This window comes from Neofelis nebulosa, chromosome 3 (genome assembly GCF_028018385.1).
Source record: "Neofelis nebulosa isolate mNeoNeb1 chromosome 3, mNeoNeb1.pri, whole genome shotgun sequence".
Classification (NCBI taxonomy): Eukaryota; Metazoa; Chordata; class Mammalia; order Carnivora; family Felidae; genus Neofelis; species Neofelis nebulosa.
This window is the reverse complement of record NC_080784.1, coordinates 134,872,091-134,895,402: the sequence shown is the minus strand read 5'-3', so window position 1 is coordinate 134,895,402 and position 23,312 is coordinate 134,872,091. Positions and strand designations below refer to the sequence as shown.

The 23,312-nt window shown below is 36.0% G+C and overlaps 2 protein-coding genes, 1 long non-coding RNA gene and 1 pseudogene across 13 annotated transcripts in view; 1 reads left to right on the top strand and 3 right to left on the bottom strand.

Annotated features, from left to right (window-relative positions):
* The window catches only part of NUDT9 (nudix hydrolase 9), a 101,991-nt gene that overhangs the window by 30,233 nt on the left and 48,446 nt on the right, over nt 1-23,312 (top strand). For 5 of the 9 annotated variants that reach the window (XR_009259455.1, XR_009259456.1, XM_058721970.1 and 2 more), the window contains exons 5-7: nt 1,308-1,419; nt 3,404-3,550; nt 5,067-5,151. Coding sequence is in view for 7 of the 9 variants with exons in the window: in XM_058721970.1 (XP_058577953.1) it covers nt 1,308-1,419; nt 3,404-3,550; nt 5,067-5,151 (344 nt within the window). In the remaining 2 variants the exon portion in view is untranslated. Of the gene's footprint in view, nt 1-1,307; nt 1,420-3,403; nt 3,551-5,066; nt 5,152-6,656; nt 10,926-11,925; nt 13,091-23,312 lie in introns of those variants that run through there. The other 4 variants (XM_058721968.1, XM_058721966.1, XM_058721969.1 and 1 more) reach the window with 2 other exon arrangements.
* LOC131508139 (U4 spliceosomal RNA) lies at nt 10,289-10,408 on the bottom strand (annotated as a pseudogene).
* LOC131507354 (uncharacterized) lies at nt 12,952-16,471 on the bottom strand. Its single transcript, XR_009259461.1, has 3 exons — nt 16,061-16,471; nt 14,221-14,259; nt 12,952-13,550 (listed from the first exon to the last, which is right to left on the bottom strand). It is a non-coding gene; the product is annotated as an uncharacterized LOC131507354 (long non-coding RNA).
* Nucleotides 20,747-23,312, bottom strand: part of SPARCL1 (SPARC like 1) — a 49,510-nt gene continuing 46,944 nt past the window's right edge. For all 3 annotated transcript variants that reach the window (XM_058721956.1, XM_058721955.1, XM_058721957.1), the window contains exon 11: nt 20,747-21,189. In XM_058721956.1, the coding sequence (XP_058577939.1) occupies nt 21,161-21,189 (29 nt within the window). In that variant the 3' untranslated portion in view covers nt 20,747-21,160. The remainder of the gene's footprint in view (nt 21,190-23,312) is intronic.

The following is a 23,312-nucleotide window of genomic DNA, read 5'->3' as shown; positions in this document are numbered from 1 at the left end:
CTAGAGGTTCAAAATCGTTTTCTTTGCCTAAGATAGTTTTAGAACAATTCTTAAAATTGGGTGTGGTGGGGGTAGAGAAGGGAAAGGGAGATGTATCAGCATCTCTGGGCAAGAGGCTGTGGTTAGAAAAAGTGCATTCTTGGGGTGCCTGCCTGGCTCAGTTGGTAGAGCATGTGACTCTTGATCTCAGGGTTGTAAATTTGAGCCCCATGTTGGGTGTACAGATTACTTAAAAATAAAACCTAAAAAAAATCTTAAAAAAAAAAGAAAAAGTTCATTCTAAAATTAACATAACCATGATACTTTTTTTTTTTTTTTTAAGAGAGCTTGAGTGGGGGAGAGGGATGGGGCGGGGGGCAGAGAAAATGAATGAATGAATCCTAAGCAGGCTCCACACTGAGTGTGAAGCCTGATGCAGGGCTTGATCCCATGCCCTGGGATCACGACTTGAGCTGAAATCAAGAGTCAGATGCTCAAACAACTAAGCCCACCCATGTGCCCCACTTTGATACTTTTTTAAAAACTAAAGGATAGAGTGAGGTTTTTGTGGTTTTTTTTGTTTTTGTTGTTTTTTAAGAATGGGCATAAAGATTGAGAAGCACTACTGTTGAGACCAGCTGAACTTGTGTAATCTGCATTGTGTAATCTCTGTTTTGATAACAGAGTGACCCATTAAAAGGAAATATTACCAGATCTCTTATATTAAAGTGATTCTTAAAAAGGATCCTTCGACTATGTTTTTAAGTTTTATGACCTATCCTCTAAATTCTGTTCTGCTTTTAAACTTTTTTTGACAATACTTTAATAAAAACTACTTATATTCTGAATTTTTATTACAGAGAATATCTTTTTTGGAAAGTAGACATCTGACTTGGTTTGTAACAGTGCTCAATACAGAATATTTCTTTTTTTTTTTTTTAATGTTTATTTTTCAGAGAGAGAGAGAGAGAGAGAGAGAGAGAGAGACACACACACACACACAGCATGAGCGAGGGAGGGGCAGAGAGAGGGAGACACAGATCCAAAGCAGGCTTCAGGCTCTGAGCTGTCAGCACAGAGCCCAACGCGGGGCTCAAACTCACGGACTGCGAGATCATGACTTGAGCCGAAATCGGACGCTTAACCAACTGAGCCACCTAGGCACCCCAGGATATTTCTAATACAAAATAATTTTTTTGGTAAAACTAGCTGAGAGGTGAATTTATATATACTCTTGTTATAAAGAAAAATACATTGTTATAACTTTGTCTCAAGTTTGAGATCCTTATTCTTCAAAATCCATTATGATTTTATGTTATTATTTACAGGTGGAAAAGGGATAGAAGTGGAAATAAAATTACCCACCCTGTTTCTGGGAAAAACATCTTACAGTTTGTGGCAATAAAAAGGAAAGACTGTGGAGAATGGGCAATCCCAGGGGTAAGAATTAAAATTAAATTAAAGTTCTTTTTAGCTTCATTTACTGCAAGGTTATTGTATGTAGATCTTTATCCCCCATTTATTTTCCATTCCTTCACACTTCACTTAGTAATTCTTTTGTCATTTATCACTGCAATGAAGTCTGTCAATAGCAAGTGTAGGATAATACATCAAGGCTGTTAGAATTTGAGTCTAATTATAAAACCATTGGAAAAGAACATGGACTTTGGAGTTAGACCTAGGCTTGTACGTTGGCCTTCCCACTTTGAGCTGAGAATACAGAATTCAGACACTTACCTTAAATTTTTAAAATTTTTATTTATTTTTTAAGTAGTCTCTCCACCCAGTTTGGGGCTCTAAATCACACCACTGAGATTAAGAGTTGCTCTACTGACTGAGACAGCCAGGTACCCCAGAACTTTCTCTTTAAAATTTACATAATTATATCTACTTCATAGGATTAGTAGCAATAGCATATAAAAAACCTGGCATAAAGTAGATATTCATACATGTTGGGTCCCATCTCAGAACTCAACCCTTACTTCCAAGTCCAAGGTAAGACTGTTAGCATTGGTTTATTGAATTCTCATTAACTTTAGACATAAAAAAGATAATTCTTGTTACTTTTCCTTGTAGTTAAAAAATTTTTTTTTAATGTGTATTTACTTTTGAGAGAGAGAGAGAGAGAGCGCAAGCTGGGGAGGGGCAGAGAGAGGGTAGGGACAGAGGATCTGAAGTGGAGGTAGAACTCACAAACTGTGAGAACATGATCTGAGCCGAAAGTCAGGTGCTTAACCAACTGAGCCACCCAGGCACCCCTCCTTGTAGTTTTAAAAATTTCTGTAATATCATCAGGAACAGTTGTACTTTTGTTGAGTTCATTTCAGTGGTAAATTTGAAGTGGCTTTTTGAAATGTGTATGTGTGCAACAGAGGGTTTTATATTTTATGCCATATTGTGAAATGGAGATAATTTGAAAAGAGGATGATTCTTATACTGCTATCTGCAAGAATGGTTGTTTTTTTCTTTGTAGGATAAAAATGGATTGGAAATAAAAATCCCAGGTGACTGTAACAAAAGCTTAGGTTAATTATTATGAGCCAAATTGTCAAACTTCACCCATGCTTAGTGTAAAACACGGTAATGATTTCATCGTAGGATTTTATATTTTTGTCATCTGAAATTCTGATCAGTAAGGAAGTGGTTGTCCCTGATGTCATATTGAAAACCATTCATCTAATCAGTATATTTTGAGATCTGTTTTTTGTCAGCTGATATATTAGACATTGAGAATATAACAGAGCAACATAAACATCCCTGTTTTCTTGGAGCTCACGTTCCAGGGGGGGAAACAGATAATATAAAATATGTTATTGTATGTTTAAAGGTATAAATATTAAGGAAAAAACTAAAGCAAAGAAGGAGACTAGGAAATGTTTGAGAGTTTGCAATTTGAGATTAGAGTGGTTATAAAAGGTCTCTCTGAGAAGGTAACATTTAAGCAAAGATTTGAAGAAGGTGAATAAGCGATGCATGTGGGTATCTAGGGAAAAGCATGTTGGACACAAATAATAGCAGGTGCAAAGGCCTTAGGTGGGATTTGTTTGGCATGTCGTAGACACTGATTCAGGAGGTCAGTGTGGCTGGAATGGGATGAACAATGGGGAAATTTCAGCTTGCTATATTCCATCTTGCCTCCAGGCCTTCCTTCCTTAGCTTGAGTTTAGAAGATACCAGGAAAGGAGTCTTATTGGCTCAGTTTACTATTGGCTAACCTTGGACAAATTACTGCAATCAAATACATGAGATACCCTGATTGGCTACTTCTACTAGAATCAAATGGTTTAGAGAAGAAGATATCATAGGAGAATGGGAATCATGATTATGGCCAGGTAGAACAATGTGTCTACTGCATCACCCAGTAAATATTTGTTGAATGAATTAAAGCTTATTACTTTTTTTTTTTAAATAATGTGGCTATTAGGGGATGGTGGACCCAGGAGAGAAGATTAGTACTACACTGAAAAGAGAATTTGGTGAGGAAGCTCTCAACTCCTTACAGAAATCCAGTGCAGAAAAGAGAGAATTAGAGGAACAGTTGCACAAACTCTTCAGCCAGGAACATCTAGTGGTAAGAAATGGTGGTTCCCATGAAGGATTTTAGCCTCACGGATTAGTGAAAATTCCTTAAAAGTTCACCTGGAAATCTGATAGGTAAAACCTGTATATTTGAAATACATATTCATAGAAACAAAGTATAGATCTTCACTGTGAATAGATTTCTGCTTAAACTTTTATAGCCCAACTTTAGGTCAGTTACATTTATTAGAATACACTTTTTTCCTCTTAGTTTTTCTTTAGACTAGATGTGAGCCAACGTGACACTGAACACACCCATCCATCCGGAAACCTTTTTAAAAAATTTACATAAATTTAGCTCTTTTGAGAGTACGTTTACATTTTAAATTACGTTATTCAGAGTTTTTCTGGTTGATAACCATTTAAGTCTTATGTTTTGTCTACATACCCTTTGTGATTTAAAAAAATCACCTTATAAAGTATATGTGTACTGGTAATAAGGAAAAAGAGTTTCTTTTTTGCTGGCTTTTGTTTGAATTGTTTTGTTTTCTTTCTAGAATTAGGATTTCTTATTTATTTACGTTCAGTCTTTTGGGGTCACATTTGTGTTAGATGGCTAGATCCAAATCTTTCCCTATATTAATAGCTTAAGTATTAGTCTTTACTAAATTTATTTATAGATCTTCTTTTTTAAACTAAAAAAATCTATCTTTGTATGTCTGAAACTATAATCACAGAAATTATATATATATATAAAATATACTTATATATAATCACAGAAAAATACTTATAGAGCCTTTAAAAAAGTCATATGGCCCAAATAAGACTATTCTCAAATTATGAAATTAGAGTCTGAAGGTTGAGGGTTTTGTGAATTTTAAAGCTGACCTTGAGAATACTTATCCTAGGAAATTTAAAACAAGCATGTGGAATGTTACATGAAAGTTTCTATGATACTTACATTTCACTTGTGAAAGGTGAAATAAGGAGTCACTTATTATCAAGGGGTTTTAAAATGGAGCTGAGAGGCCTTTAGGGAGGTGGGACTTACGTACTTCCTCACCAGGTGGAGCCCTGATCTTTTAAACTGGGCTAAACCGCAAATACTCCAAAGACTACACAAACACCTGCAACTTGCTACAAAAGGGACTTGCTTAGTGATAGCCTTAGCAACCAATTATGTTCACTCAAGATTAGTTTTCTGCAGCAACGCCAATCAAAATTCTTTGAAAACAACTCATACAAGCATTTTCTTTTCATCTTAAAAACCTCTGACTTTGCTCCCTAGTGGGACGCTGGGTTGCTACCCACATCTCTGTACCCAGAATTGCAGTTCTCTGATCATAAATAAATGCTTAATTATTGCCTCCTGACAATTTTAGGTTGGCACTTTTTTCTTATTGTAGTAAAAAATACATGACATATAATTTACCATCTTTGTAATGTACAGTTAATTATATGCACACTGCTTTGTAATAGGATATTTACATTTCCGATGTAGCAGGCATCTGCTCCGCCCATTCGTGTTTGACTGTACACCTTTTTTGTCTGCTTCCTTTTAAAAATAGATATATAAAGGATATGTCGATGATCCTCGAAACACTGATAATGCATGGATGGAGACAGAAGCTGTGAACTACCATGATGAAACAGGTAAACTTGTGTTTATTAAACTGACTTGATAAGAGGCACTCTGGTATTTGCGGAATGAATTCTCATCAAAGAGCAATTTCCTTTTCTTTCTTTCTTTCTTTTTTTTTTTTAAAGTTTATTCTGAGAGAGAGCGTGAGCAAGCAGGAGAGGGACAGAGAGAGAGGGGGAGAGAGAATCCCAAGCAGGCTCTGTGCTGTCAGCAAACCATGAGATCATGACCAGAGCCAACACCGAGAGTTGGCTGCTTAACTGACTGAGCCACCCAGGTGCCTTTCTTCTTTTAGAAAGAGCGTGCAAGCAGGGGGAGAGGGGAAGAGACAGAGAGAGAGAGGGGGGGGGGGGGGATCTCAAGCAGGCTTCATGCTCAGCATGGAGCCCAATGACGGGCTCAGTCCTTCGACTCTGGGATCATGACCTGAACTGAAATCAAGAGTTGGCTCCTCGACTGAGCCTTCCAGGTGCCGCAGCATTTGCTTTTTAAAAAGCTCTTGATAAGCATTGCCAAATTGTCCTACAGAAATAGTCTATTTACATTCCCAACAGTGATTAAGAGCTTTATTTTTAATTTTTTTTGATAATTATAAAGATTTTAATAAATATATTTATTTGTAAATATAAATATTTTCATTTACGATTTCTGGTTTGGTGTCATGGTTATTTATTGGGGGGGGGGGCACGGGGGGAAGGGGCAGAGGGAGAGGGAGAAAGAGACTCCCAAGCAGGCTCCAAGTTATATGCCCAGAGCCTGATGCAGAGCTGGATCCCATGTTGTCTGTGCTATCAGTGAACCATGAGATCATGACCTGAGCTGAAACCAAGAGTCAGACACTTACCTGACTGAGCTACTCAGGCACCCCCATGCTTATTTTAGAGTTTTAATTTTTTTTTAACATTTATTTATTTTTGAGACAGAGAGAGACAGAGCATGAACGGGGGAGGGGAAGAGAGAGAGGGAGACACAGAATCGGAAGCAGGCTCCAGGCTCTGAGCCATCAGCCCAGAGCCTGACTCAGGGCTCGAATTCACGGACCGTGAGATCGTGACCTAAGCTGAGGTCGGATGCTTAACTGACTGAGCCACCCAGGCGCCCCCCCACCCCATGCTTATTTTAGAAAGGTCCACTTAAGAGTGTAAAATGAATTGCCAATAATTGTTTTTCTTTTTTTTACATTTAAATCTCCAATCCCTCTAGAACTTGTTTTGATGTAAATTTCATACTCATTTAATACGAACTTTTTTTTTTTTTTTTAAAGCTAAAGCCAATATTCTTACTTTTTAAAGAGAAAAGCTTCCTTACTGGTGCCTCTACTTAAAATTTAGCAATGTGGTTAAAATTTGGGCATTTGGAAAATTTGGAACCTTCTAGTTTTTAATTCCCTGGGGCACCTAATACAATAATGATTTAAATTGTTTTCAGTAAGAATACTTGAAGCTACAGAGTTATGTTGAAAAGGACATAAATAAATGAATTACTTTCTCTTGGTGATGTTGTGCTTTGGCAATAGGTGAGATAATGGATAACCTTACCCTAGAAGCTGGAGATGATGCTGGAAAAGTGAAATGGGTGGACATCAGTGATCAACTCCAGCTTTATGCCAGTCACTCTCAATTCATCAAACTCGTGGCAGAGAAACGAGATGCACACTGGAGTGAGAACTCTGATGCTGAGTGTCGCGGGTTGTAGCCTCATCTCTGTGTCAGCCAAGTGCAGAAGAGCACGTGGTGAAAAGAAGGCGGTACCACAGAGCTCATAGGATAGATAAGGGGGGCAGGCACGGTCACTTGGAAATTATTTCATTCACTTTCAAAACTGTTTGCATTTAGAAGGTTTTAATCAGAATAAAATTAGTAAATATGATGAAATGCAACACATAATTTTCTGCTTTCCAGTCAGAAGAAATATAAACAACATATTTTTTATGTATTCTATTTAAGCATGGTTTAAACCAAATCGAAACAGCTGATGCTCTTTGAAGAACCATAACCTGAATAAAGATAAATTTAGGGTCAGCCATTACTTCTGCCTTCCATGTTAGTTCTTTCTTTTCTTTTTTTCCTGTTGATCTAGGGTCTGAAGGATGTTCCTGGCATAAATATCAGGCTCCTTTAGGAGAACACTGCCAGTGTCTAACCTGTCTTTAAATTATTTGCTTTATGTGATGTTGTTGAAGCTGATTTAAAAAATGAAAACCTTGTTTTGACTTCAGAATTACCAGTTTATTGAGGAAATTGATCTTGTTAATAAAGATCAATATCAATGAACAGCTCGTGTTCTCATTTTTTAAAAATTCTGAATTTAAAAATATGTCCTGGAAATTAGTAATTTAAATTGATGTATTTATTTCACTCTATTGTAACTGTATGTATCATAAATAAAGTAAAAATACATGTTCAGGGGCACCTGGGTGGCTCAGTTGGTTGTGTCCAACTTTTAATTTTGGCTCAGGTCATGATCCCAGGGTTGTGAGATCGAGCCCCATGTTGGGCTCCACACTCACCATGGAGCCTGCTTGGGATATTCATTCTCTCTCTCTCTTCCTCTGCCTCTCTCCTCCACCCATGCTTTCTCTAAGAAGTAAAATAAAAATAAAAATAGATGTTCAGAAAGGATTGAAATGAGAGAGGGAAGCCTTTGAGAGTTAAACATATTATTTGTTAGGAAGGGAATAAGGATTGGAATAGGTTTTTGAGAGACCCACCGTTAACATAATAATTCCCAGAGAAAGGAAAGAGTTGTTGATGTTCTGGATACTTAGGGAAGAAGAATGAAAATAATACTTGTCTTAGTGGACATGTGTATTACATCCTGGCTAAGATATTTATTGAGAAAATCCCATGATATTTACTCCTGTCAACCTTGAGTAGGGACCATCATAATTCCGTCTTCATTCTAGTTGGGTTACAGATGGGGCATCTGAAGAAAAGGAGGTGTAAGGGATAGAGACATGGTGGTTTCCTTTTCTTCACATATTTGAAAAAGGTATTAGGCTTATTCTGTAGCTTGAGAACAGAACTTGGGCTAATGTAAATCAGAAGTCCCCTCAACCCCTGCTAATTTAGTGTCAAAGCTACTTTTACTTTGGTGGTAAACCTGAACTAAACTGACAGGAAGCTTTTTCCTCATTAGTGCGACTTAAGGTTTGCTGAGAAACATTAGAATGTTTGATTTCCAGATGCTGTTTCAGACCCCTCTGGAAGAGTTACAAGGTTTAAGTATGGTATTAATTTTCTAAAATCCATAAAATCCTGGTCCCTGGTAATAAGGGACTTGTGCTTGACCAGGATGACCCGCTCACTAGCTGAGGGGTAGGATGGCCTTCTCCCAGAATCAGAGTTGAATTCTACTTTTACTGTTTGGCAGGAAGAGACTGCTTTTTCCTGGCACTGAATAGAATTTTTAAAGCTGCTTACAAAAGCTCTTGAGAAAGTTTGAGCAATTCCCTGAAGGTCAACATTTACTTACATCTAATAGTGTTGAAACATTTAAATTGACATTAGAAAAGATAGTAGGTAATATTTTATTTAAAGAATGATTAAAGCACATGGTCTATTGATAATGAATTCTTCATGGCATTTTAGAGTTTTCTCTGGAACATTTCTAAAGTATGCAAAATTATAAAATAGAAGTAATCTTCTGATAAGTGTTATAAATATCCAGCATCATCTATAATAAGAAAAACCATATTAAAATTTTAGTTGAAGACCTTTCTGGAGGAATATTTGCTCCTATATCACTAGGTGATATTGATGCCATATTTGCTTTTCTTATATTTTAGGTGTAAGGAAGAATACTGTCTGAATACTTTTTATCTAAAAATATTTTACTATTTAGTAAAATAGTAATAACAGATACCATTTACTGAGTATCTACATTATATCATGCAATCCTCACAACAATCCTCTGAAGTTAGGTGGTATTATTTCCATTTCACAGGTGAAAATGATCCTTCTAAAGATTTTCCCAAGGTTATTCAGTAAGGGACAGAGCTGGGATTTGAATCCAGGTCTGCCAGGTTCTGAAACTTATTCTGTATCGTATTCCCTACTAAGGTCATGAAGCTTTGATGATTTGTTGTGTTAAGTCTGCAGTTTGGAAGATTATATATTATTTAAGCAGTACTCACGTTAACAGTAACACACTTAATGGTTTATGACTTGACTTTAAGGTCACAGCTGATTTAATTAGCATCACTGTAACTGTTTGCATAATTTGAACCCAAAGAGAATTTACTTGATAATATCTGAACCTAAGGATATGTGGTGGCAATTCGGTGTTTGTCTTGCCAGCATTTCAGACTCAAATGGAAGCATATGCTAAACTTGCATAGTAAGAACATAACAATCTAAAACCTGAATATTTGGCACTTGAAAATTCCAACCACTTTTAGAAGCTAAATGCTATATTTTCTTACAGTATAAGAAACGGTGATTGGTATTATTTTCTAACATATTTGTGAGGTTTTAATAAACTGATTTAAAAATACATCATTTGAAGGAAGCATTTATAATTTAAGTAGGCTAATTACTGCTTTCATCAGTACACCTTTCATCATGCTATTAATTTATCAATATGGATGTGACCTGAGACTATTAAACTCCTAAGATAAAAAAAAAAAATTAAATATATAGTAGTACTTGAAAGATATTTGGAGATTTTACTAACCTTAGTATATAACTTCTGACATAGGAGGGAGAGAATTATCTCTGCCAAAATAAACAATACAGATTACAGTTATTATATGAAGGTATTCTTGCCATGATTTCTTCTTTGCTTCCACTCACATCTCCCATCTTATGGTTATTTTATTGCTGATGGGTTAGTATTCATACAATCATGTGTATTGGCAGATAGAAAATAACATGATCCTGTTACATCTTAAATGCTGATAAATTGAATCCTCAACTGGGTTTTTCTGCAACAAAGCACTTCCCTTCTCCCACTTGGCCTTTGATGGCCTGATAAGAGCATTTGAAGTGGTAAGAAATACTAAGTAAGCATTTGGGGGCAATGAAATGTATAAGGAGGAAAACGGGTGAAATCCAATTTTTTTCTCAAAATTGAGACTCAGAATATTTTGACTCATTAGCTTCTCTCAAGGTAGATTAACATTAATTTATATATAATTAATAATTTTGATTGACGTTAATTCAGATATTTAAAAAAGGAATATATCTATCTTTTGTATGTATTCTCAATTAGCAATAATCGTGCCTTGGATAAACCTCATTGGCTATGATACACCCACTGCACAAAGCTTATCTTTTGTATATATTTTAAAGTGAGAACAAACTTGGATGAGAGTCAAAGAAGTCTCAAGATTTGTAGCCTCTCCATCGAGCAAGCTGATGCTTTGGTGTTAAGGAGATGTTTTGCCTTGCCTTGAAATGAGGCCATTTCTAGATTTGGTAGTTTCACAGCAGACTTTTCTGCTTACTATGAATTGTCCATAAAACAAAAACAAGCTTGAGGAAAAATTTATTGTTTGAAATTTCTTAACATTGCATATACTTCGTAGGCTGAAATTTTGTCAAATACCATGGCATTATGAAAATACCTTTTTAGACCTGCAGAAATTCTGATCTAAATTGTTTAGAGTTTATAACTCAGGAGCTCTAATTTGGGTAAGTCAGTTGGGTTTGATTCTGCCATATATTTTTATAGTTGAGGAGAGTTATTCTTACCTTTCCTGATCTTAAATGTCACTTGTTTTTATCAATATAATCATAGAAATAAAGTCTTACCCCAAAGAAGCCCTAAAAGATAAAAAAATAAAGACATTACCCTCAGTCCATTAAATAGGTTTATACTTTATAATAACTTAAAAATTAATATGAGGGGCACCTGGGTGGCTCAGTTGGTTAAGCGTCAGACTTCGGCTCAGGTCATGATCTCTCGGTCTGTGAGTTTGAGCCCCGCGTCGGGCTCTGTGCTGACCGCTCAGAGCCTGGAGCCTGATTCGGATTCTGTGTCTCCCCCTCTCTCTGACCCTCCCCCATTCATGCTCTGTCTCTGTCTCAAAAATAAATAAACGTTAAAAAAAAAATTAAAAAAAAAAATTAATATGAGGGGCGCCTGGGTGGCTCAGTTGGTTAAGCGTCACACTTGCGCTTAGATCATGATCTGTGGTTTGTGAGTCTGAGCCCCGCATCCGGCTCTGCTGACAGCTCAGAGCCTGGAACCTGCTTCAGATTCTGTGTCTCCCCTCTCTCTGCCCCTCCAGTGCTCATGCTTTGTCTCTCTGTGTCTCTCAATAATAAATAAACATTAAAATTAAAATTAATATGAACTTACCTCAAGTTCGTTCAGAATAGAAGTGATTAACTGAAAGAAGAAAAATCGATCAATGCTAGTGCTGTTAATGGGCTTATTTTTTTTAACATATTTGTAACTTAGCACACATATAAGCTAGAAGATTTTCTATATGAAAATTTGTTTTTATTGAAAAATGAATTCCATCTTATTTAGAGGTTTATTTACATAAGATTTTAAAATGAATGTGCAATATCTAGATTTAAATTCCCTTAATTCACAGAAATATCTTATTGTATTTACTGTATCTGAAGAATAAAAACTTGAACAGTTAAGAAACTCACTGTGTACATATCCATGCAAGTGCTAGGTTTCTTGAAGTATGAAAATTCCCTATGTGAATGATACTTGACCCAAAATTTTAGGACAACTATAAATACTTGGCTTCAAGAGTTTGTTTACATAAGCGGTGTCACTGGAAAAGTATTGCTTTGTAGCTTCCACGGGTCCTTCTGTCGTAACAGACTGGCAGCTTGCTCAAGGAATTGACCAGTGAAAGAAAGTGAATCCGTTCGTATTTGTAGAGCTGTCCATCCCGGTGTGTATGCAAGAATATGTACGTCAAACACTGTCCCAATGTTTGCTTAGGCAAGAACAATACCTGAGGTGGTGTTTGTTTCTTAAGGGTGACTCTTCCAAGTTTCTGACTTAACTAGGATTCCTGGGAGAATCCTGGGCTATGAAAGTATGGCAGGTCTAGAAGTTATTCTGTCAGAATTCTTTCCAGGATATAGGTTGTGGCCAAGAGTACTTCTAAAAATTTTCCAAAAAAGAAAGTATAAATAGGTATTAAGTGTCCAGATCTGGTAATGTGAATGAGTCCTGTATCTGAGGAGTATTATTTGCACTGGAAGAGACCTGGGAGGTAAACCGATACCTTTACCCAGGGTCACACAGCTAATTTAATTGTAAAAGAGATTTAAATCAAGAGAGAAATTAGAATCTAAGAGAGGTTTGAATCTAGGCTTTCCAACCACAGGCCACTGCTCTTTCTGCAGGTTTTGATATAAAGGTGAACTTGCCAATTTTGTAATCGTTAATGATTAATCATTGAAGGCAGTTTCCTAAAACATTTTTCGTTAGAAATATGCTAGAGTTTTTATTGTCTGCCATTTGGAAATGGACTATAACATTGCTTAAACAGAGTGGATTATGGGAAGAGCACTAGCACTTGAACTCAAGAGACTTAGGTTCTTATTGATTAGACTCAGAAACTTGTTTGGTCTCAAGTTTCTGGGACACTTAAATATTCCTCAAGATGGTTGGCTTTAAATAGTCTCAAATCCTGAAAAATTTTATCTCCGGCACACGAATGATTTAGGCCTAAGTTTCTGACATTTTTACAAAATACTGCCATGTCCCTGATTCTAAGATACACCAATTGTAAAATGTACCATTTTAAATGATAGTATTTTAAAGAAAAAAGAAATCAGAATAAATGTATCTGTTGTGACATGTGTCTTGATTTCAGAAAATGTTTAAAGTCTGAAAAGTATGTTTTTAGATAAGGAAATGGAATTTTCCAGTGTTATCTTTTGTAACTCCACTCAAGTATTTCTCCTCTGTTTTCATGAACTAATATTCTGAATAACTTACTGTATCAATAAAGGGCCTTATTAAAAAATTGAATTGTCTGCCTTTCATCCAAAAAAAAGCAGCATTATCTATTGGAACTTAGCTTTGATAATCTTTAATGTATAATGTGTTTATGCTAATGTTTCATTAGTGAAGAAATAAGTCTTTTTCATTTCTCCAAAAGGAATTTATTCTGTAAGTCTAAGTCTTTTGACTCTTCACTTTCACCCTCATCAGTGATGGAAAAGGTTGTTTTGTCAATTTATAGTTTGTATGAATTGAATAATGAATGTAGCACTGTTTGTAGAATGTAGAAATGAACTGAGATTGTTTTTTGACTTTGAATTTAATAGCTGTGATTTATTTTGTTTCCAAATGAATTAGACTAATAAAGACAAATTTTTATGATGAGCTGGCCTATCTTATAAAGGGAGTTGAATGTAATATGTCTATGAACTTTATAGATTAACAGGGCAGATATATTTACCGTTATAAGATCATTAAGTGTCAGGACCTAGAATAAAGGAAATGCAGTTAAATAATCAGGGAGTTGTAATTCAGCATTTTAACTATCTTTTCTATGTTATACATTTTATATTACCTTGATTAATGAACACATGCTTTTTAGAATTCTTAGATTTCTAAAATTATGGCACTAAGATTCATATTCACTATATTTTAAGTACCCATCTTCCCTTCAAACCTATATTTCTGGAAGCATATAGTCCACATTTTCTTTCGTGGTCTCCAAACATAGCAGGGACTTCTCGGAAAGATCATTAAACTTAGGCTCACTGGGTTGGAGCAAAGACTATATTTTAGGATCACTTACTTATGAAAGAAATACTTTAATAATGTCATTCCCTATCATTGTAATAGTATTTAAAAATTTAGTAACAGTATGCTATAATATATACAACATATTTTTTGGTTTGTGACTAAGTCAATCTCGTCATGTAATTTTCCCTCCATTCAGCAAAATCCTGTAAAAAATGAAATCCTTTTATAACACGACCATAACCTTAAATCTAGTTCAAAGGATTCTAGGACAGATTCCATTTCAATTAGAATGTATTTTTCTCTCATTAATGGCAGATGTAAGCATAAGGTTTTAGAGGTAAAATGGGCTTTATAAATAATTCACTGTTTTATACTTTCTTAAAGGAAACTTTAAGTATAATTACCTGATTTGGATAATAAGGAAAAGGAAAAGGTATTGGAATCTACAAAAAAAGAAGGAAAACAAGTGAAGTGTGAATAAAACAATTTTGTTTTAGCTTTTTTCCTAATTTACTTACCCTTCCATCCATCCATCCAATATTTATTGAACAATTATATGCTCTCAACGAGCCCACCTTCTACTTGGTGGAGCTTAGATTCTAATGGATTTTAAATCATTTTTTTTTCTCTCTCAAGAGATATGCTTCTTTTGCTTCATTAGTCAAATCTAAAGCCAAAAGGAATCTGTTTGATGTGTTTGATAATTCTTGCAAATTCACCACCAGTTTGTCTACAGTAGTTGATTCTTTGCTTGGTTTTTAATACTACTCTGCCATCTGGTGGAAGGAAGAGTTTCCACTTCAAATGCTAGGGATTCTTTACTGCCACACAGATTTACATAAGATGTTAACAGAGACTCTTATATTCTAATTATAAACCAAAACTTCAGAATTTTTCATTAATTAAAAAAAATATTTCTGGATTTCAGCCAAAACAACAACAGCAGCAGCAACAACACCACTACCACAAAAGGGAAACAATGCCCCCGCCCCTTGACTAAAACCAAAATGATTAGCAATTAATGATAAATGCAAGTAGTCAGAAATTTAGCGGCTAGGATTCAAGTAGGATACGTGAAAACATTAAAGGGAAAGACTTCCACTGAGGACCTCAACTTTAGTGACAAATTTCCAAAAGCCTACTTAAAGTTGAGAAACAGTTTGAAGTTAAATACAAGCAAAAGGAAGGTGCTTATTACATTTAGATATAACACTATGCAAAATCATGTTTATTTTAAAAATAGGTGGTAGACAAGAAGTTAAGCCAGATGCTATTTTGAAATGTGTGTGAATTTTTCACAGCATCATTGCTTAAATACTGTCCAAATTTAACATGTCTCCAATCTGTGTTGCAACCTCATTGTACTCATCATTCTTCTCCCAAACTGCCATGTCCTCAGGTCCCTCAGATACATTTGCTGTTCCCTCTGCCTGCAGTGCGCCCCCCCCCCCCCCCATCCCTCATGATCTGGCTCAGGTAATGTCTCCTCTGTGAATGAAATCTTTGACCCACAGCCTAAGCCAACTGTGTATTTGCACCTAGAAGTACTTATCAAAATACATTTTTACATTTATGAATCTTTTTCTCATCAGACTGTGAACTTAGCTCATAATTTTTGTATTTCTAGCACTCACTATAGACCCTATCATGCAGTACACACTCAGTAAATATCAATTGAATGCTATATCTGTACAAATGTAAGTATTACATATAAAGTGAAGGAAATTCTATTTGTATATTTAGCACTGTTCTGGGCTTTATTAAAAGATGTCCAAGAATCCAGACATTAGGAGAGGTTGGAGAGGATCCAGCAGAAAGAGCAAAATAATTATACTGTTTGACCTGTGGGAGAAAGAGAGCTGAAAAAACAAAAACTTTTTAGAAAAAAGTAAGTAGCAAGATGACTTAGAAAAAGAACAGGTATTATAGAAAGAGTTTAGTATATCCTTCATGAAGTGCAACTAGGCTCATCACAGTCAAAGAAAATTCAGTATAAACACCTTTTTGATGGCAAGTATAGAAGGACATTGAAAGAAGTCACCAAAAATTTTGGGGAAAATTTGCTAGCTCCTTGTCACACTCCACCGCAGGCTATGTGGGGAGAGGGTGTGAATAGCTCGTGCCTGGCAACATGTGAAAGCCCCAAATTTTAAATTTAATAACTATCATCTAACTAATAAGTGGCTTTTTAATGTTTGTTTGTTTGTTTGTTTGCAATTTGAGACTCCCCAAACCCATGTTTACCAAGGGCAGTTGTGGAGGTGGGGGAAACAGGATCTGAGGAAAAAATGATGGTCCTTGTGGCGGGTAAAAACCAAGTCTCTGAAAAAAAGAGACATGATGCCAGTCATTTCAGACAACTGTAAACTTTTAAAATGATGAACATGTCATTTGAAAAAAACAACTAGAAGTTTACCTGTCCACTGGAACTTCCTCCAGATGGTTCAAGCTTGTAAAACAGCACCGGCAACAAGGTAAAGCAACATATGGCAAGACATTATTTATTACAAAGAGATTTGATGAGAATAGGTAACAAGCCACTATTGAGCGTTACGCTGGTCAGTGGTGTACCTTCGCTTCTGAAATGAAAAGCAGTTGTGTATCCAATGGGGAAAGGTTGAATTAATTTTGTCCAGTGATTTAGAAGGTGTACTTTTAGCTTTTTTTTTTTTTTTTTTTAAATTTTTTTTAACGTTTATTTATTTTTGAGACAGAGAGAGACAGAGCATGAACGGGGGAGGGTCAGAGAGAGAGGGAGACACAGAATCTGAAACAGGCTCCAGGCTCTGAGCGGTCAGCACAGAGCCTGACGCGGGGCTCGAACTCACGGGCCGCGAGATCATGACCTGAGCCGAAGTCGGCCGCTTAACCGACTGAGCCACCCAGGCGCCCCTACTTTTAGCTTTTAAACTTATTTCCAAATGATGTTTTTATTTACATTTCTTTTTTTTTTTTTAATTTTTTTTTAACGTTTATTTATTTTTGAGACAGAGAGAGACAGAACATGAACGGGGTAGGGTCAGAGAGAGGGAGACACAGAATCTGAAACAGGCTCCGGGCTCTGAGCAGTCAGCACAGAGCCCGACGCGGGGCTCGAACTCACGGACCGCGAGGTCATGACCTGAGCCCCGACTGAGCCACCCAGGCGCCCCTATTTACATTTCTTAAGAGTAATTACATGTTGCATGCCTCTTTATCTTCGAATCAGCAATGATCTCAATTTCATTCTCAGCATTTAGAAGTTCAAAGTGAAGAGCATGTAGAAATGTAAATTTAAATTTGGAATCCCCAAACACAAAGTTTGAAAGCTCCCTCACTTTGAAAGCTCCTTTGTTAAAAAATGTGCAGGAAAGAGGATTTCTTGTCTACTTGGTGTCCTCCGTATTCAGACTGTAATCGACACAGATCACACTCAGAGATCTTATTTGTATAGATGTGGAAGGCATGGGTATAGTCAGCATGAGATGGTTTGAGGTAAAGGCATTATAATGAAACCCAATTCAAACTACATAACTAAGACCCAGGTCACTGTGGAATTTGAGTTCTAGCTTCCTAAATTTATTTGAGAACTTCCTATTTTCCAGTTAGGACTCTTATGTGCTTTAGAAACATTTTTGTTATATTTGCACTACTCTGAGGTAGTTCTTATGACTCATTTTACAGACTGGGAAGTCATGGGTTAGTTCCTTGCTCAAGGTCACGTGGTTTACAGATGCTATGTGGAACTGAGATTTGTGCTGAGAAGACCACTGGGCTGAGGAACAGTGATAAATTCCTGATTCTATAACTTCCTTGGACTCTACCTTTCTCTTTTGTGAAAGGAAAAGATACAGGATATGCCTCCTAGCCCAGAAATACTATCTCTAGAATGGAAATGGAGTGGAAAATGGAGGCAATGTACTCACAGGGATGGGCAGAGCAGCGGCAGTGCTCAAAAGGCCAGCCAAGAGGAGAACTTTCATTCTGAAGGAAGAGTCTGGAATTAAAGGGTTAGAAGATTTTTTAGTTTTTTCTAAGTCCCATTCCTGTTGTAAATAGGCTGCTTAGTTAGAGGTATTGCAATAGTGGTCAGGCTAAATTATGCCTCAATTCAGGTTTTGTAAGCCTAGAACAGAGCTTTAAAAAACTTTGGATGCCTTTAGACAAGACATGCATTCTCTGGCTCATAACATTGCATACACTTGATACACTTCCTTATAATCTCATAGTTCAACATACTTGTTTGGCCCCTGAAGTTATTTGAATTTGCAGTCTCTACCCACCAATCTCCAACACCACTGTTGCATCATGCTTAGTATTGGGGACATACCACCAGTGGCTCAAATGAGATTTTTTTTTATAATATACACATAAATCCACCTTAAGCTTCTACCCCCATGAGACTTACTAGACCTTTACATAGCCTGGATGCTGTTACTGACAATTATAATTTCTCAAGGAGAAAATGATATGGGAAAAATCTTGTAAGGCAAATGGGTTGGTAGAGAATAGCACAATATGAGTGGATTCAATAAAACAAGTAAATCAGTGTGGTCTTTACTGGCCAGTAGATTCTGAAAGCAAACATTTTTATGGTCTTAAATCACATTTAATTCAAATTAACTTACCATATGAATTTCAAACCCAACCACTGTACTCTGGAATTAAATTTTGAAAGAAAAATCAAGCCCATCATATTCTCATTAAGATTTGTCCCCAGCATCGGAAACAAGGTATATCTCTTTATAAAAGTCACTAATATAAAAGTCAACTAATTTAGATGTATTTTAAACTCAACTATGACTTACCTTCATGCTATTTTACTGTGCCTGAATTTGGGCAACTTACCTCCCTTTTCCTTCTTTTTCACGTTTCTCCTTTATGTTTTTCTTCCTTTTGGATCCAAACCCTTGAATTTTTTTGTGTGATAAGTGGGCCTATTAGAAATCATTAAATTATCCAACACAAGAATATCTTAACAGTCTTCTACTCAGTGCAATAGAATCAGTCCAAATTATATTGTATGTCTTTGTAATTACCTTTGCTTCAAATGGCCCTCGGAGCAATGAATTCAAGGAACAGTGTGATCTTCTAGAATCTGTATGCCCATCTAGTATTTAAGCCATATTACTAATACCTTTATGGTCATGGGCAATATGAGTCACAAGGTTTAAAGCTAAACTGAATAACTGGTTGCAGACTAAGAACTCCAACTCCTCAGGTATCTCACACAGAGAGAGGCTTAAAAACTGATTACTGAGAAAATAACTTCATCTCCTCAGTTGGGATCAGAGCAACATCTTTATCACAAATAATCCACAATTAAAAATTGTGGCTACCAAGAATATTACAATGTTTCTACAATATATCATCTAGGGCAGCTATACACAAGGGAGACTTAATGGACAGAAAAATTAAAGGCTCTAGAACTTTCTATTTTAAATACCATTTATTATTTCAAAATGAACTTACTTTCAAAGAAAACATTTTAAATAAACAGGTAGTGTCTTTAGAATTAAAATCATTTTGGGGCACCTGGATGGCTTAGTCAGTTAAATGTCTAGCTTTAGCTCAGGTCATGATCTCACAGTTCCTGAGTTTGAGCCTTGCCATTGGGCTCTGCACTGATAGTGTGGAGCCTGCTTTGGATTCTTCGTCTCCCTCTTTCTCTGCTCTTCCCCTGCTTTTTTGCTCTCTCTCAAAAATAAATATTAAAAAAATAATTAAAATCACTTTTCACTATTCTAAAATGTTTAAAAATGGCAATTTAGGTCTAATCACCTCCAAATATAATTTCACCATTCCTGACAAATTCACAAATGTACAATTGTTATTGGTTAATACCTCATGACATTTCTTTGCAGCTACACATAAGAACGTTTTGAATTTTGGAATAAGTTCTAAAATTATTTCCCTAGTTGGAAAAATTATAAATACTTATATTTCGATTAATCAAACTGAACTTAATTATTTTGAAATGACATGGTGTGATATGGTCTAAGAACAAGTGACTCAGAGCTAAGAAAAGACATAAATAAAATTTTGAGGTTAATCAGAGAAAATTTTTCTGATAAAAAGCATACTCTTCCATAAGTTCCTTCAGATGAAATTCCTTGAGGTACCTTGTCTCAGTGACTATCAAGGCTCTTAACAACAACAACAGCAACACATTTTTGATTATTTGAAAAAATAACAAAAGGCAATTGCATTGATATCTTTCATGTCAGATAGGAAAATATGTTAAAAAATTTAAAATAATAAAACATAAATAAAATAATAAAAATAATTTATTTCCTTATAGATATTGTAAGTAGAATATAGAAGTTGACAGTTTCTTTTACTGCCTTGTTTCAGACCTTAGGAAAAACTCTATTATGGTATCTTTTATTATTTTTGTAACCTAGCCCGTACTGTATTAACAGTTACCAAAAACGAGTCCTAATGAAAACACAAAGTTTCTCTTATGACACAATTTCTTGCTATAAAATTGCAGTAGTAATATTTATCTCTGACTACACTGAACATTAAGACACTTCAGAGCTTTCTGTCTGTGTTGTCTTTACCCTTATTTTGAGTATATGAGACACACAAAAAATTTGCAGGACCTCCACTTCCCCTAACACACACGGACAGCTGCACAAGAGCTAGAACCAGTTGTACCAAGCAGTGCATAATCATCCACATTTTAAACTGAATTTGGTAAACAGCACTTGGATTTATTTTTTTCTGTTTGAAGTTACATTATGACAAAGGACATTAAAAAGCATCTACCATTTAATAACTGAATATTTGTTTCCCACAGGAAACATCTCTCCCAACCATACTCCTGCCTTTTTTTTTTTTTTTTTAAGTAGTAGGGTCTAGGGAAGCACAATTATAATTTGGTTTGAAGTGTGAGCCTTGAGTTGGTCTTTCACATATAGCTGTTTAAATAAATGACTGGAAATAAACTTGAGTAAGCATTTGGATTTTTATTAGGATATTAAGATACTGAAAATAATGCACGTTAATGACAAAAGAGCATTATTCCACTTTCTTGAAGTGTACATGATATTATGAACAAAACGAATGTAGTATTTTCTTCAAGTTTCATAATTAGGAAGTATCTCACAAATAGATGTAGAAAGTGTTCACAAACAGCATACAGGATTTTGCATATGTAGACTTTATTTTAAAGTTTAATTCCAAAGTTAATGTTAAATGCTTAGTGCATACACTGTCAGCAAGCCATTACTCTTATTGTGATCTCACACATGCAAAAGTTTTGCTAAATATAAATCTACAAGTATCATGGATGCATATATTTTCAGGAGTGGTCAGGACAGAGAAGGATGCTGGAATGTTAGAATTCTTTCAAATCTTAATTCAAAACAGGAGATTTTCATCTATGTCTTCTGTAAAAAACAAAAACAAAACAAAACACATTTTTAGAAAACAGCCAGAGTTGTAATATAAACAAACAATGATAGAACTGGGGGATTAGAGAAACTATCTAATAAGACTTATAGGATAGTTCTCAAACCTGATAGGGCATCAGTGCCACCTATGAAGCTTTTATTTATTCATTTTAAAGTTTACTTATTTATTTTGAGAAAGAGAGAGAAAGGGAGGGAGGGAGGGAGGGAGGTGGGGAGGGGCAGAGAGAGAGAGGGAGAGAGAGAGAGAATCCCAAGCAGGTTTTGCACTGTCAGCATGGAGCCCAACATGGGGCTAGAACCCATGAACTGCGAGATCAGGACCTGAGCTGAAACCAAGAGTCAGACGCTTAACCAAATGAGCCACCCAGGCACCCCATCTGTGAAACTTTTAAAAAGATACCATATGGCTTCACTTATATGTGGAATCTAAAAAACAAAAAGAACAAACAAAAAGCAGAAACTGATGGCTGCCAGAGGGGAGGGCATGGGGAGATGGGCAAAATGGGTGCAGTGGGAGGTACAGGCCTCCAGTTATGGAATAAGACACAAGCATAAAAGGCAGAGCGTAGAGAATATAGTCAGTGGTATTATAATAGCGTTTTATGGTGACAGACAGTACCTATACTTGTGGTGATTACAACATAACGTATAGACTTGTTGAATCACTGTACTGTACACCTAAAATTAATGTAACATTGTGGGTCAACTATACTTCAAGTAAAAAAAGATATACTCTCAGGCCTTACCCCTGACCTCCTGAATCAGAATCTCCAGACGTGGGCCAATGGCATGTATACATCTAGAAACTCCATTGGTAGTTCTAAATGTAAGGTTGAGAAGCACCAATAGAGACCTAGCCAAGAAATGCCAAGTATACTAACCTATAAAGGTTGCTAAGATATAACAGAAATAAATAGAAGTATAGGGTCAGTTAAATCAAATTTCCAACCAAGTAATTGTAAAAGAACTTGTTGCCATACCTATGGACGAGAGAACATCCTTTAGGGGGTATAAGATCACTCTTACCGGTATGGCCCACCCTCACTCAAGCATTGTTGAACAAATAGTTAAACAGATTAACTTGAAGCATACCGAATGACTACACTGTCTGGGACACCAGGTGATTTTCCTGCTCAGTGTAAGTCTTACACAAGAGTAGGAAAGATTATGAACTTTGGTACATTTCCTTTGAACACTGGCTTCATTTGTAAAATGAATATTTTAGTCTCATTATTTATAAATTTACTTACTGTTGTGCTCACACTTTTTGCCTTGTTTTCATTGTTTGGATAAGAGATGTCCTTCCTTGACTTTAGGCTAATCCTCTGCCTATGCCCAGGATCTCTTCTGGCTTCAGAAATTCTCCCCCTAATTTTACTCTTTTGTTTTTCTTTCTTCTTTTTTTAATTAAAAAATTTTTAAAAATTAGGCTCTGCAACATAGGGCTTGAACTCACAACTCTGAGATAAAGAGTGGCGTGCCCTACTAAGCCAACCAGACAGCTGTGTTTTTCTCATATCCTTAATCTTTCCTTTTTTACTGAACCCTTCCCATGAACATGCAAATATGCTGCATAGCCAGCCTTGAGAACAGTGCATGGCACTATGGGGACCATCAGTAAACACTTGTTGAATGAATGAATGAATGAATGCTCAAGCTTATTTTATTCCCAGAAATGCTTCCCTCAACTTTAAACCCCTTTTTAGTTCTTTCCTGTCTTCAAGCAGCCACTCTTTACCCTTTCTCATCTATTGTTTCTCAACCTATGGAATCTGGCCTCCATCTCTACTGTTCCATCAAGGTTGCTCTTACTAAGGTCACCCAGGATACCCTTATTTCTATGTAAAAGGACCGTTCTTAGTTTTTTATCTTACTTGACATCTCAGCAGTATTTGGCACTGTGATCTCTTCTTCCTCTTCAAATACCTCCTTTGAAATGGCACAATCCTGTTTTCTTCCTTCCTTTCAGGAGACTTCTCATTCTCCTTCATGAACTCCTTCTTTCTCCTCTATCCATTATTCTTGGTTCCTTGGTGTTCAACCCTAGACCTTTTCCCACGTGGCTCAACACATTTTTGTGGGGGAATTAATTCCCTTCC